Source organism: Dendrobium catenatum, unplaced genomic scaffold (assembly GCF_001605985.2).
Source record: "Dendrobium catenatum unplaced genomic scaffold, ASM160598v2 fragScaff_scaffold_1380, whole genome shotgun sequence".
NCBI classification, from domain to species: Eukaryota; Viridiplantae; Streptophyta; class Magnoliopsida; order Asparagales; family Orchidaceae; genus Dendrobium; species Dendrobium catenatum.
In genome coordinates, this window is record NW_021319842.1 from 97,687 (window position 1) to 114,208 (window position 16,522).

At 36.7% G+C, this 16,522-nt stretch overlaps 1 protein-coding gene across 1 annotated transcript in view; it reads right to left on the bottom strand.

The window, feature by feature from the left end:
• LOC110104466 (transcription factor RF2b) overlaps positions 1-13,584 on the bottom strand; it is a 43,458-nt gene extending 29,874 nt beyond the window's left edge. Inside the window, exon 1 of the mRNA XM_020833605.2 lies at positions 12,795-13,584. Coding sequence (XP_020689264.1) covers positions 12,795-13,414 — 620 coding nt within the window. The 5' untranslated portion in view covers positions 13,415-13,584. The remainder of the gene's footprint in view (positions 1-12,794) is intronic.
• Positions 13,585-16,522: the final 2,938 nt, after the last annotated feature.

Genomic DNA, 16,522 nt, shown 5'->3' on the forward strand with positions numbered 1-16,522 from the left:
TTCTGATTTAATGATATCCATCATCAACTTCAAGTACATTGCTGATGGCTTTTTTGAACGTACACCTTTTATGTGTTCCTGAGTGAAGCATTTAGGCATGCTTGTAAAATTAGAATGCTTTGCTCGCTTTACTGATGGCTGACTGGACGGCTCCCCGGCTATGAAATCGTCGGTCATGTACTCGGGCATGCTTGTGAACTGTTGTACTGATGTCTGACTAGACGGGCATGCTTGTGATATGAAGTCCTCCGTTAACCATTCGGGTATGCTTGTGAAATTGTACTGTTTAGCTGGAGATGGCTGACTGGACTGTACAAAATTTATGAAGTCCTCAGTGAAGCATTCGGGCATGCTTGTGAAATTACACTGCTGAGCTGATGGTTGCTTGGAGTTTACAGAATTTATGAAATCCTTCGTTAAGCATTCGGGCATGCTTGAAGGAGTCTCAATTTTTGTTGTGTATTTCTTGACTGGTGGTTTCCCTGTTAAAAAAAATTAATAACAATATGTCACAATAGGCAATAAATCAAATTAGTTAGAAAATAAAATCATACTCTTTGGCTTCTTTTCCCAGTGGCTTTTCAGCTTAGCATTGGATATGCCTTTAGGCCTACACTTTAGAGGGTCTTTCAGTTGTACACTGCCACCCTGTGTAGACTTGTATGTCTTTCTCTTCCCAAAAACAACCAAATCGAGTTTTACAGATGTAAGCCAATAGGAATTATTCACCACCCTCATTCAGCTGCGCTCATGTGCTCATTTCATATGCAAACCTACTGATATAATTTTTGAATATGAACCCGCTACTAGCTTCAGAGCTATTCTGAGAATTTTCTTTCAAATTTAGACCAAAATATATATCTTGTTGAGCTCGTGCTAACCATCGCAACAGTAGGTACTTCTTGGGAATTTTCCCAATAGCCATTTGCCTCAAAACTATTATGCAGTGAGAACACAATAAACCCATCATTTTAAACTTTTTGCAGGAGCATTGAATGTTACCATTTTGTGCATCAAAATCAACAACCCATGGTTTAGAGTGATCCATTTTCTCTATGTAATAGACAAAAAATTTAGAAGAATCACTAGACTCAAGCTCTACACTCATTACACCAACACCTTATAAAAATTCTTGTTCAAAAAATGAATATATTTTCTTTGAATAAAATTGAGCAGCTTGCTTTAATATTGAATAGTTTTTTTATTACAGGTTCTATTTCGGACTGGCTGCATCTATAATCCTCATCCTGTTCATTCTGACGCCAATTCCTTATCACCTTCTCTAAATCCAGAAAGCAATCAGTTATAGAACTTGTGGGCTTAGAAATGCCATGACACACATTATTAGTAGACTCGCTACGTTGTGTGGATAGAATGTCCATGCTAAAACAATTCTTATTGAAGGCTGTTGACCACTTATTCCTTATCCTCTAAAGATCCTGCAACCAAACATGATCTTGAAGGTTCCCTTGTATGATCAATTCAGCCCATGCATTCTCAAACTCCTCAGAGTCACATCTGCTCAAACACTTATTGAAGAGGCCTTTGACTTTGTTGTTGGTATTGTAGCATGATACTTTTGATGGAGCCTTTTTACGGATATGCCATGGGCACAGTCTATGGCGACTGTGAGGTAGTGCAACTTTTATGGCCCTAACCATTGCTGGTCTTGATCTGTATATATTATTTTTGACTGTTTATCACCCATCATTCGAACAAAAGTTGTAAACACCCACGTAAATGATTCAATTGTCTCTTCGGATAAGAAGGCCACCACAAGCAAAATGTTTTGCCAATGATTGTTAACACCGACAAATGGTGCGCATACCAAATTATACTTATTAGGCCTATAACTTGTATAAAAAATTACCACATCACCAAAGCAGTCATAATCTATCTTACCAATCCCATCAACCCAAAAAAAAATTTAACAATCTATCAAATTCATCCTTCTGGACATCCCAAGAGAACATGTTATCATTAAGTTGACGTTCTTTAAATAACTCAATCAAAGTATTAGTGTCCCCAAGTTCAATCTTTGCTCTTTTTATTTTTTGAATAAAGTTGTACGCATCCCTCATTGTGAATCCAATATTTTCGACACATCCAACTTCATCAGCAAGGAAGAAAAATGCATCAATGATTCTTATCCCAGCATCTGTCATTGCTTTAAGAACAGAAGCTTTTTCATCACACATATTCCTGCATAATCTAAGAAGATGCCGGTCTTCTGGCCTAGGCAAATCATGATTGTGATTTTCAATAAATTTTTTCACCTTCCAATATCCAGCTTCATCCACTGTAAACCTAATCATAGCTGGACAACCAGTTCGGGTATCTAATTTTCGATATTTCCTTTGGATATTAAGATCAGACTTCTTAAAACCAGCTTTTAAACAAACAAAGCCCTTGGATTTTAAATTTCTGGAATTTGGCCAGTAACTGTGATGATCCTTACGAACACTAAAACCAAGATTTTGGCCATAATTACGATAAGCCTCGTATGCCTCTTTCTCATTAACATAAACATCCTGATAAATACGCAATAAATGAATTATCCAATACGCAACCAATAAGCAGTAATTAAGCAAAACAATACGCAACCAATACCCAACATATGCACAATTAATACGCAATGTATACCAAATAAATACTCAGATAATACTCAATGTATATCAAACAGATAAGCAATACATACGCAATTAATACGCAACAAAGCTTGGCAATAAGAAAATCGAACTACAAATTCGTTATTGTACCCTAGCTCAATAATACTTTAAAAGAAGGGAACATCGAGTCTTCTTTTAAAACCAATTACAATTGAACATTATGTACATTATTGATAAAAATACGCATCTTTGTTAAACACAAGAAATACATCAAAAATCTTTGTACCCTAAAATAATTACATAAAAATATGACTCTGTAAAGAAAATTAATTGCAACATTGCTTTAAAGAAAACTTGGAAGAAGGTCGTCTAGTCACACTGGTTTTAAGTTTTCTGCTTCATGTGCGCTTGTTTCCTGGACGTCGGCATTCTCTAGATTATCGGCTTCCTCCGAGACCTACGAAAATATTGTGTGCTCATAAAAACCAACATCCTCCTCCAGATCCAGATCAATCTCCATCTTCATCGGCATTTTTTCTGCGAAAATTTTGGCTGAAATCGTTATATATTGCGGTGATTCGTGCCTTAAATTCTAAAAAAAAGAAGAGCCAACCTAAATTTAACTTTATCTCCCGGGTCGGGCCTTTGACAAATAATTTTGACGGGTCGGGCCTTAGCGGGTTAAGCGAGTCAATTGACTTTTTTACTTTCCACGTAAGCGACCGAACACACCTCTGTGATCGAATTCCACACAGAATAATTTCTCCTTATAGTGGGGGTGACCTGGGAAAAAAGCAAATTTATTTTTTTAATGACAGATTTGAAAATAATGTTTGCAAAACTTATTATGCCTATCAGAATGCTACCAATTTGATAGTTAGCGATTAGGGCAGTGACAAACACTACATCATTGGGCAGGTTCCCTCCAACGGGTTTGTCGTCTTCACAGAAAGTGATTGGGGCAACCTTCACATATTGGGCAGGTCTTCTCACTCACTGTCCAAGATGGTGAGTACCACTCCAACAATGAGCACTGAGAGCGTAGGAATTGGTCCGTTTGTTCATCCTTCTATAAGTCCCTTTCCTAGTCAGCATCTTTCCTTGACGAGCATAAATTCCCTCAACTTCCCTGCCTTGATGAGGTCCTCTACTAAACATCACAGGTGGCGACACTCCTCTGTGTTGTGGTTGTGGTCTTTAAGAAAAACTCAATACCGTGAGGTATCACAAGCATGTGTTGTTGCTTTTATAAACATCTAAAGAACTTATTTTTAATGGCCTCAACTAGCTCAACCATGGACACTCTCAAGGGAGTGTGGGTAGGGTAGGTTGGTGGTCGATGAGCGACTTCTTCATGGTATGGGAAAGTGGCACGAGTGGGCTTCTCCACCGTCAGCACTGGTGGCCCTATTATCCTTAAGGGCCTTGAGTGCATAGGCACAAGTGTTCAAGGCAACAACAATCATGTAGAAGGTTAGATTTTTTATCCCTCCAATCTCTGGTATAGAATCTTTCTTTGTCTCCTCCTTGTTGTTCCTCTCCTCTTATAACAATCTTGTGGGGGTGAGAGGTTGTGAATGATTCAACTACGTTGTTATACTCCTTTGCATAGACAAGGTGATTGGCCAACTCCAATAGTACAATGAGTTTCTTCAACTATTGCAAGCCGAGTGCATACTTGAAGGGACCCTCTCTCAATCCTTAGGCAGCATGGCCTGGGCAATTGTAGGTCCTCGATCCTTCACATCCAACATTTCTCTTTAGAACCATAATATGAAGTTCCTCAATGATTATCCTTGCTCGTGCCTCATTTTTAGTAGAGTTTGTGAGCTCTTTTGGGGCTTCTATGTACTTGCGAATTGAGTCATAAACAATCACTTAAATTTGGCCAAGGCGATTATCACTCCCTAGGGCATGCGAGTGAAATATCTAAGCGATAACTCCTTAAGTTTCGTGAAGAAAACCAAACACTTAAGAGCATCATCTATATCCAGCAAGGAAGTCATCCACTCGAAGGTTGGTATGGGCAACTCATCCACTCGAAGGTTGGTATGGGCAGTGGGGTCGGTCTTCTCTCTATACAAATCGAAGTGAGACACCTTGAACTTAGAAGGCAACCTTGTCACTATAATTTCCCTAGAAAAAGCATTGGTGAGTTCAAGTTTATCTCTTCTGGCTCACCTAGCCAGTGCATTATAGTCCTTATTACTCGCCCACGTGCGAGTGTACTCAGGAATTGGCATCGAGGTCAGTGCTCTAGATGGGTGCCTGCAGCAAGATGCAAAGTTAGAAGACCCCTCAGGTACATTGTCTACTCGCACTCGCCCCTGGAGGCAGCCAAGGAAATCTTGGATCACCTTTATAATTCATTTTTCCATTTCATGTAGGTTGTGATGGGTAGTAAATTTGATTTTCTCCATGCTTATTGAGGTTTCTTGTTGAAGTCGTTCGTCAAGTAAGATCTGTCTTCTTATCACTGACAACAATCCATGCTCCACGCACCTAAGAGAATATTAATAATATCGACTGCTATAGAACTTGGTAAGAATTTTGCATGGTTCTTTATATATTAAATTTATAATTAAGGACACAATAATTAAGTTGAAAGTCTGGAGTGAAGTACGAAAAATCCTTCTAGAAGTGTCGTAGGAAAAATCTTATGGCTTGGGGTGTTGCAGTGCTTCCCTCGCTGCTTAGGGGGAAATTTGTGAGAGAGCATTGTGCCATCGTGCATGGCACACTGTGGCGCGGAGCTTTTTGTTTGGAGAGAAGTTTAGGAGCATTATGGTTGTGGAAGGGAGGCTACGATGCTGAGCTCTCTATTCGGGAGCATATGAATATTCTGACAAAGCATTGCAATGTTGTATGTTGGAATATCAAATTGAAATCATAAATAGGGTATTAGGAGCTTACCTTGAATAGAACAATACTCCTAACTGGCACGATGGATGAATTCTACTCTGCAGCCTCCGAACTTCCTTATTTTCTTTCTCTCTTATTCTTCTTCGCCTCTTTTTCTCCTCATTCTTCTTCGGCCAACTAAGGGGTGAGGGGTATAAGAAAATGGATTTAGACTTTTATATGTTGAAGCGCCATGGTGCTGAGCATTAAAGTGAATTTTTATGTGTACAAGTTTAAAATCCATTTTCTCATACCCCTCGCCCCTTGGCTTGCTGGAGAAGAATGAAGAGAAAAAGAAGAGAAGAAGAAGAAGAGAGAGAAAGAAAAGTAGGAAGTTCAAAGGGTGTGGAGTCGAATTCATCCATCGGGCCAGTAAGTGAATTTTTCTATTCAAGGTAAGCTCTCAATACACTATTTACCCAATACCCTATTTATGATTTAAATGAGAAGTTATGCATGGCACATCGAAATTGTTCAACTCGTGGAGATGTTACGAAGAGCTAAATGAGTTTAATAAACATTCCACTGTGTGATTTATGGCATATTGTAGAATGTTCCGTCTTGCTCATTTTGATAGCGAGAAATAAAAATTTTACCTATCGATTTTCTATGTATGAATTATTGAATGTTTAATGTAAAAAATGACATTTTTGATATTTCCAATAGTTTTTTAAAACTTTTATAATGACATTTTAAATATTTCATATAAATAGTTTTTCAAATGAAAACTTTCATTTGTGTACGAAATTATACATGCATTATCCTTACAATATGTTCAAATTTCATGTTTAATGTTATACATACATGTCAAATCTGATAAATTCTGCATGTGCATCTCAAATTCATATGAAGGAAAATTCATTATGGGGGGGGTGTTTAAATGCAATATAAGTTTTATTTATGGACCCAACTTTCTATTCTGTTATATTTCTATTTTTAGCCCCATCTATCTAATGTGGGTGTGAGAGATTATTTCTGACCTCATCTACTTTGTGCAGGTGTGAGAAGTTCAAGAGAAATGCACTAAGTTTTATTTATGGACCCAACTTTCTATTATATTCTATTTCTATTTTTAGCCCCATCTATCTAATGTGGGTGTGAGAGATTATTTCTGACCTCATCTACTTTGTGCAGGTGTGAGAAGTTCAAGAGAGTTAAAAGTAAAAGTGGAGTAATAAGGGGAATCAGATTGACCTTAGAAGGCATAAGTAGAAGTAGAGTTATAAGTAGGCATTGAACAACAACAACAACAACAACAACATCAAGCCTTTATCCCACTACGTGGGGTCGGCTAAGTAGACATTGAACATAAAAAAAAAATAAGTAGACATTGAACATGTGTGTATCATGATTTATATGTTGCATATTCTATTAAATGAAATAAATGTAAGTATAAACGATATTCTGTTAACAAGTATACACTAATGCTTTAGTAAAAGTACTCTAACACCCATATAAAAGTATAAGTAAAAGTATATGCTAATGTTTATAATGTTTAAGTTCAAGTAACAAGTTCTGGAAGATTACTTCTTATGCTTATTCAAGTTTAAACTATATCTATATTGTTCTTCTAATAATGTAAACCAATAAGTATAAATAATCCCTCTATTTATATTTTCTAATTGTAAAATTATTGTTTGTTATTTTACAAATGTTATTTAAAACCTTCAAATCTTTTAATTACATAATGTAAATTGAGCATATGAATGCTCACTCCTTATGTTTTATGAAATTTCAAAAAAGAGGAAAGATCTTGTTGAGTAGAGGTTGATAAGGTCAGGACCATCAAGAGCAAGCTCAGTGAAGGTATTTTGTTAATCCATATTTATAATTTGATGTGGCGAACAAATTTGTCATTGATTAATTGTTTATAATTCTTTTTGAAATAAAATTTAGATGATTATCTATATCATTCAATTGTTTTGGATTACTTAGATGTCTTTGGTATATTCTATATTATGGATGAGATAGTTTCAGATTTAATTCTCCCATTAGGTTTTGGGGCATGACAATATCAAATCAGAATTTGTTCATGGAGGATACCCAACTTTACTAGCAGGTCTACTCGATGAGCTGGAACCAATATGTAACAACGGAGAGTGTAGAGAGAATAGAGAAAGAGTATTGAAAGAGAGCAATAGGTTTCACGAAGACAAAGTATCCACTATCAATAAAAAAAAGCCTTAAACCCCCAAATTGCTACTTATTACCCCTTATTTATATGATTTGAAGGCCATAGGAAAGACTATACATAGAAAAAGTAAAAATTACAAGATACATAGAACGCCCGTATAACACTATAAGTTAATTTAGACACGTGTTGCCTCCTATTGGGCTGAAGGAGGATGAAGTCAACAAGCTCTTGGACAAGTTCAGTTGTAGCAAGCTCGCTCTGGGAGAATATGTGAGTGAGCCTAGATATGTGGGGACCTACAACTGATGAACAATCGAATGTGGCCGACAACTTGTGTTGATGATTTTGAATTGCCTTGAAGGGAAAGGCAAGTAAGACGGGGTGGGAATGGTGAGCATTAGGCTATGCAGTAATAGTTGAAAGATGTTAGGGTCCCCTGAATAGATTATTTCCTATGGTTAAACTTAGTGAGCTTGGAGATGAAGGTTTTGAGGGGAGAGCTAGTGATTCAAGCAACGGTGAGAGGCGATTTGCTTGCTTAATAAGAGATCTCCAACTCACCCCATATAGGATGAGCTCCTTAGTGAGCTCAGATGAGTAAAGCATGTTAATCTCCACGGGTGAGTCCCTTAGTAGAGTGAAATGTAGAATGGACTAAGACTTATCACCTTAAGTTTAAGAACAACATAGTGCGGTTGGCATGTAAGAACGATTCTTAGAAACTTGCATTGTAAGCAAGGTGTCTTAATGATGGTGACTCATCAGGACCCTTAGATCAAATTGGAGATAACAAGATAAACCTCAAGTCTTTGGCCTATATGCTTAAACAGTCAATTTAAAATTGAATGGTTTTAAATTAGGACCCTCATGAGTGCTATAATAGTTTGATTTTTGAGATTACATAGTGACTTGTTATCCTAGGAAGGCACCATATTCCTCTTGGTCTCCCTAAGGATATACTATTGAGCTGAGCTAAGATCATTCAGCATTCAAGTGTACACATCAGCATACTTAAAGCATTGACACATTTCATCAATTCGATGACACCATCCTTGAGGTGTGCATCATTTATAGACACTAAGTTATACATGTCAATAATGCACCATAACATGTGTTGCTTCCTATAATATAGCAAGATACGATCCTTACACTATTTGAGTGGCAAGGCATGGGGGGTCAAAATAGTATGCAGTTTTTATGTTATTGATGGGCTATAGTATAAGAACTTTTAGCATGTATGTAGAGATGGCTTCACCTCCTTTTCGATTGGCAAACATGAGACAATGTCTCCTATTCGATGGCAAGGTTAGCTTCACAGCCCTTTGAAGAGGTCAACTCATTTTTGCACCCAAGGATGGCTTCACTTCCTCTTTAGCTCTCAAAATCTTAGGATGATGCTAGGAAAAAGACTCCTCTTTACTCACAAGCACTCAAGCAGATAATGACCGTTTTTGTTTGAAATGGCTTCACAAAAGAATGATAACTCCATGAAATTGCTCACAAACTGAATTGAACCCATATGACTTCTATTTTGCATTTATGATAACTATTTTTCTTTCCTTACTATTTAACTTGATTTCATTTGTTTGTTTTATTATTATTATTATTTTATGCTTCATAAAATAGGTTCAAGACTTCAACCTAGTTTCATAACATTTAATTTATAGAACTATAATTTTATTGCTTAAGAATAATGTTAAGTCACTCTGTACCGCAATTTCATTCATTATCAACAAATAAAAGAAAATATCAAAACATGATGCAACTTTTAGGAAAGATCTAAATATATGACACATGGTAAGAGAAATGATGCCAATCATGCGGTAGCAATTTAAAGCATTCTCATGTGTTGTTTAATTGATAATAGTTTTCATATTAGGATATTTTTCACTAATACTATTGAATTATTAATAAATTACTCATATTTTAATAATTTGCATTATTTTTAAACCATCCCATGCTAAACAATAAGTTATGGCTCCAAAGAACCTTTGCACTATGATGTGTGCACTAAGGTTTAAAATTGCGTAATTAAGCCTCGAGGCGGTTTTCGTCCTTGAGGCGAGGCGTAAGCCTCGAGGCGGTCTGAGGCGTAAGCCTCACGGACACAGAATTGTGTAAATGAAAATTGCATTTTAAATAGACATACGTCTTCTCGCCCCCTCCTACGTCAACTTGCACGCTATATTTCCAAGAAGGGTCACGCCGCAATGACGTATTCGCCTTTTCTTTACCTCTAACCATGATTCCTAAAGCAAAAATTCAAAAACACAAAAAAACAATCAAAAAAACAAAAACCCTAGATTTTCTTACACTTGAAAAATCTAACCCTAAACTAAAAAAAAAAAACCTTAAATCCAATGTGGAGAACTCCTAAAGGGTGGCCGGAAACTTCAACTTCGCTCGAGAGAGGTGGCGCCGGCGGGAGAAGCGGTTGGAAGGGAAGCCGACGGGTGCGGTTCGTGCGGGAGCTCTCTGTTTCGCGAACTGGAGCCGTGCGGGAAGGAAAATTTAGGGAGAACTAGAGCCGTGCGGGTTTAAGGAGAAAAAATCTTCATTTTAAGTAGGTGGGCCCGTTCCCATGAGGCGTACGCCTCACCCAAAGTTGAGCAATTGCGCCTCTAAGGCGCGCCTCAGTCCAAGTGAGGCGTACGCCTCTGCCAGGGGTGGAATTGCGTAAGCCTCGAGGCAGTTTTGGGACAAATTGCGCAGAGGCGCGCCTCAAGGCGTGCAATTTTAAACAGAGCTGTGCACTAGGTATATTCATAGTATATGCCTTGCCTTGAAAATATTTTTAATTATTTTGAGTTTTAGCACATTTTGAGGCAAATTAAAACACTCAAAATATTTTTTTTTATGTCATATTTGTTATCATATGGTCATTCTATAATAATTAGAATGTTGTCATTGATATAAATTTCACAAGTCATATACTTATCTTTTCTTTTTTATAGGTTTAGGGGTAAGGCCGCCTCTCAAATTAAAGCAATATATTAGCGTGAAATTAAAGTTTTATGTGTTGCTTGAACAAAACATTCGTATAGATTTTATGTGTATAGCCATGAGCTACTCTATAATTGGAATTTTCTTATGTAGGGCTTAGCCTTCAATAATAAAAAATAAAAGATGATTAGTTGTTTAAAAAAACTAACTAATTGGTATAATATCTCTAGACTAGTTTGACTCTAATGGACCACAATAAAGAATTAATGCACTAGATCCTCATTAACGTTACTATTATTTTTCTGTTCAACCACAGGGTATAGAGTAGATGATGTAACTCTTCCCGGTTGTTTCAACATTTACAACAACTCCTTACCTCTGGCTAGAGGTAGCAAGTATGCCAGCAATGATGAAACCGTTTGATGGCCATCTCTACTGCTAATTTGACAATAATGAAGTAAATTACGATTGGTTAACCGTTGATGGTGAGCATTCATCTCTCTGAACGCAAAAAAAAAAATCAAGTGTGAGTAAAAACTTGGTCGACTCAAAGATTCAAAGAATGAAGAGATCCTCAAACTTAGTCAGATCAAAGATCAATGAACACGTAGATATTCAAACTCCTATTGGATCAAAGATCAATGGATGATGAGTTCAAATTTCGTTTGAATACAAAATCAACAAACACAAAAGAGGGTAAATCTCCAGATTTTGTTGAGCTTAGAGTCTAGTTTCATCCAATAAATTGAGCTCTTCCATTTTCAAATGAGCATTCTTCTCTTGAGTGAGGTCACATTGAATAGCTACTCGAAGTGAAGGCAACCCAACTTCTAATGACAACATTGATTTAGCTCCAAATACCAACGCATAAGGAGTAATTTTTTTGGAGTTTTATAAGTAATGTGATACAACCATAACACTTCTATCATTGTTGTATGTCATTCTCTCACATTTTTTGTGAGGATATTTTTCAGTAGCTTTATCATAAAGCCCACATCAAGATATGACAAACATGATGTCATTAAATTCCGATCAAATCAAAAATCAATAAGACCAATCACAACACTCTAACTGGATCAAAGATGCTATAAGTGTAGGGTCTTCAAATTCAGTTCAAAACAAAGATCAATGGATGTGCAGCCGAGGAAAGATTATTCTATGCAGGGTACGGAGTATGGCTACAATGTGGGTGTACACAATGCGCCGAAAATAACTCTACGTCCCGACTCTGCTCTTACTAATTCCTTTCAGCTGGGACTGTGGCCATACCAATCAGGATGAGACCTGCTACATTTTTTTCTCAGGGAAGTTGTAGACAGTATGTGGAGAGTTTCCAATTGGTGGGGTTGGCGGTTTGTGCTTCAAGATCTACGCGGGCAAAGGTGGCAAGTCGCGTACGTCACGACTCCAGGTTTCGAGCATGAGGTAGCGAGCAAAGCAATTAAAATGAACTGGTGCTAAAGTGGCGAGTGGAGCGGGTGGGAAAATTATTAGGTCCGGACATCGGACGTAGAGATACGTCCAAACGTCAATAAAATGTTGACACGTGGAGTGGACACGTGGATATTCAATATATTTAATGTGTCCGCAGAACATTAAGCCAAGCACACCAAAAGCACAACTAAAACGCAGGTAAAGTGCAGTCAAAGCGCAGTTAAAGCGCAACTAAAGTGCAAGTAAAGCGCACAAAAAAGCGTAACTAAAGTGCTCTCCATGTGTAAAATTTTTAGTGGATGTCCGGATGTATCTCTACGTCCGGTGTCCGGACCTAATAATTTTCCGAGCGGGTGTGACTCTACATGGGATTAGGGCACAAGTGTGTATGGTTTTTTTTTTCGTAAACAAGTTGTCATTGCAGCCGTAGAAAGATAAAAGAAGCAATACCAAACTTATGAACAGTGACAATCATTTAGGGGAAAGCATCAAACTGTAAATTTGTTTGAATTGTTGGAGTTAAGCATAAAAAAAATAATAACCTTTTTTTAGGTGGTTTGAACCCTTTCAATCATTTTCGAAGACTAAATGAAATGCAGCATATCTATCACTCGTTAGCAATCAACTTGCATTTACAGAACAATTGGTCCAAGAAAAACATATTTAAAATGCAACGGCAGAAGCGACAGAGAAGGGAAACAGAAGTGATTGAATCGGAATATATAACGCATAAAGATAAAAAAAAAATAAATCCGGGACAAAAGCAAACACACCTCTTCGCCCTCTTCGGGTCAATGGCCGCAAGCTCCGCTAACTGTTCTGCCGTCATTGCTTTCTTGGCCTCCAGTACTTCTCCGAACATCCCTTCCCCCCTCGCAACCGCCGAAGAAGACATGGACGACCCATCCATCGAGTTGTTGTGCCGATGCTTCGGCTTTGTGGTCGTCGCCGCCACACCATCTCTAGCATTGTTGATCTTCCGCTCATCGCCCGCGCCTGAGATCTCCGCTTCCCAATCTCGGCACAGCCCGCCCTCCGACCCCGATCCACTCCCCTCCATCTTGCACCCGATCTTCTCGATGTCCATGAAAGTGGAGAAGAGATCGTCCTCCGACACGATCTCTTCGACGTTCCCATTCACCATTGGGTCCCCCGAGCATAGGTCAAAGTCCTCCGGAATCCGGAACGCGAGCTCCGATCTAGCACGACGGTGGAGTGGCCACCGCATCGGCACCGTCGCTTGGCTCTGGAATGTGAACGGAGCTTCACCGGCCGGCGTCGGCGCAGGAGGCACCGACGACAGGGCATTGGCCTCTACCCGTTGCGAAAATATGAGGTTTGGGGTTGGGTTAGTGCTCGAAGGTTTGGGTGGACATTGCTGATTCATCTGCATTTCGTGCCCTCTCCTGCATCAAACGACTCATAAGGAGAGAATAGAAGAGCGAAATAGCCGCAAATGGTTTGAGGAGAACGGAAGTTTCTTTTTAGTAACAGTCATGAGGCATATCAAACGGAAAATTTGCACTACAAAATGTTTGAGCCCCGTGGTAACTCATTTTAACCTATTTCTATTTCAAACAAAATATTTATTATTTCTCTATTTTTATTTATAAAAATATATTTGTATCATCATGTTGTTCAAATCTCAAACATGCATTTATGAAATGTTGTGCTGCTCGGTTGGACGCTCGCGAGATCTGCAAACGCCCAAATGACATTCAGTTAGAGATGCCCCTAAAAAATTTATTTACGCGTGTAACATTCTATTAAATTTGCACATGACATAATTAACTTATTCAAATTTAATAAAACATAAAAAATGTAATTCTATATTTTAAATTTGAGTAATATTATTACAAATAGAAATATCTCAATACTAATTTAATAAATTTGTAAGATTTAATTATTGCATGTAAAATTGCCCACTTTTTTTTCAAATTTCAAAATCTATAATTATATTTAATGTGTGATGATTTAAAAGAGAAATCTATAACTCCAATCAAGCAAGGGCCTACACTCTAAGCATTAAATTGAAATGGGTTGAGCTCAAACTTAATCAACCGTGACACGGATTTGAATTTTGAATTGGTTTTATTGGAGTTATAGAGTACCATTAAGTGATATGTGAATCTAGTGCTCTATTTTTTAACCAAGGCTTAAAGATAATTTGTAATATAATATTTAGCATTATTTTTAATAGCTAACTAAATTTAGAAGGAAAATTGACTAGATATTATAAGCATATGGTTGAGTCGAGCTTGAGTGAAATCTCTATGCTTGAATTGAAATGTGGCAAATTCAAACATGAGGCTTTATTTTGGCATGGCTTGAATGGAAGAGAAGTTGTGAAGTATCAAGAAGTGGCATGAGTTTAGTGTTTTTCTTGCTAATTAAGACTGGCATAATTTATAAGCTCTAATTTAAATTTGGAGTAACTTATTTTTTTTAATGTACTTCAAAATTGTATTGAATTATATTTTCAAATGTCTTGATTATTGAATTAAAATTTGTCCACAAATAACACTCGTACCACAAGATTTTATATGAATTACAAGGCATGGGATTGGAAAGAAAAAGAAGATCCAATGAGAAAAGTTGAGAGAGTTTATTATTTTGCCAAAAAGTATAGGATTTTTTAACCTATGAATGGATGATCCAAGGAGAAAAGTAACAAGGATTGAGAGGCAAGGAGGGTTTAGGAAGAATGTTCATCACTTCCTCTTAAAATGATAAGATTATTGAAAATGAAAACAATGAAATTCTTATTGAGGCACCTATAGTCAGTAAAATTATTTTTAAATCCTTATTGACTAAGGTGGTTAGAGGTAGCTTTTTTCACCAAGCTCTTCTTGGATGGAAATGATAAAGCAACTGCTTGAAGACGCCAATATTATTCTTCCTACTCATAATCTTTTTCATGAGACTAACCAATTGGTTGATTCCCCAATTTTTATTGGTGACAAACACAAGAAGTTTCACGAGATTAATGTTGCCCTTGAAGATCAAGAAGTAATGAAAGATTCCCTTGATGTTCCAACTTTAAAATTTCCTATTATTGAAGATAATTTTCCTCATATTAATCTTTAAAGGAAGAAATCATCTATACACAAGCTAATTTTAAAATTGAGAAGTCAAGGGCCACTGAAAGATTCACAAAATTGTAACTCTTTAGGGAACAAAAGAAAACTTGCCTAGGCAACTTGGTGGATAGGTCCATAGCATATGCTGATGCTATTTTAGTTGATGTCACTACTAGTATTAGGTTAGAATTGAATAACTTGAAAAAGGATATCATCCGCTTAAAGAGAAGTACTTTTCAACTTAGATTAATCAATTCGCTAGCTAAGCTAAGTTCATACTTCATAACTTCATTTGATATGTCTTGTTACCTAAAGAGGATTTTTTTTATACGATGGTACAAGATTATTTAGGAGGAGCATCTTCATCACTTATTGCTAAGTTTAAGATTGTGCTAAAAACTTTTTTCTATCATGCTTAATTTAATTTTCTTTGTAATCGAAATAAACCCAATATAGTATATATTATAATGAAAAATATATTTTTGTTTATTATTTTATTTAATGATTTGACTTCAACATGCCTTCAAATCTATGTAAAATTGAGTGCCATATTTTTTAGTTGGTAAAAATGAATTGATTGTATGACGAGCTACTAGTCAGATTTCATCTTCATATTTAACCTTAGTAATTCATTTTTACCTATTTACTCTATCTTCTTTTCTTCTAAGTACATAAAAATTCAAGGGTTAAAAAATAAATAAAAGAATTGAAGAGAAAGTTCCTTGCTAAATTTAAAATTTAGAGGGCTAATCGATAGTCAACTGAGTGAGATCCTTATTATTAAATTAGCTCCAATTGATCTTAAGAGAGAAGAAGTTGATTTGTTCAATAATCTACGAGAGGAGTTGTTACCGCTAATTTTTCGATCGTGGTAGATATACAACAAGAGCAACCTTGTTCAAACAAATCGCCTATTATGTCACCTTTACTTTTCTTTTTGTCATTATATGTAGCCATTGGATTTTTATTCAAGCTTTTTGTTATTCATATTTCAAATTTCAAAATTATTAGAGAGATCCCCTCTTGGTTGAGATCGTCCAATCAAAGATAAGCCTGTACAATTTTCCAAATGAAGTCCTAGAGAGTTTCTGTGTCTCTCCAAAGAAGAAAAAGTAGTGAATAGTCCTTAGTGATGATGACGAGATGCTAGCTCGATTAAGTTTGCACCAAGGTGTCTCGGCTTAAGGTACATCCATGGCTATTCCCATCATATTGGTATGTGAGATTTTTCATTAAAAGCTGTCAAAAGTGTCGAGTAGAAAGGATAAAGATACAGAGAAAATCATTCTTCCTCATCCTCTAAAACTTTAAGTTGAGATACAATAATGATGAAAGAAATATGGATTTTCATTGAGATAAAAAATAGTGAGTTGTTATTTCTTCTGGTGCAAAGTCACTTTTCTCAAATGATAAGCTCCACT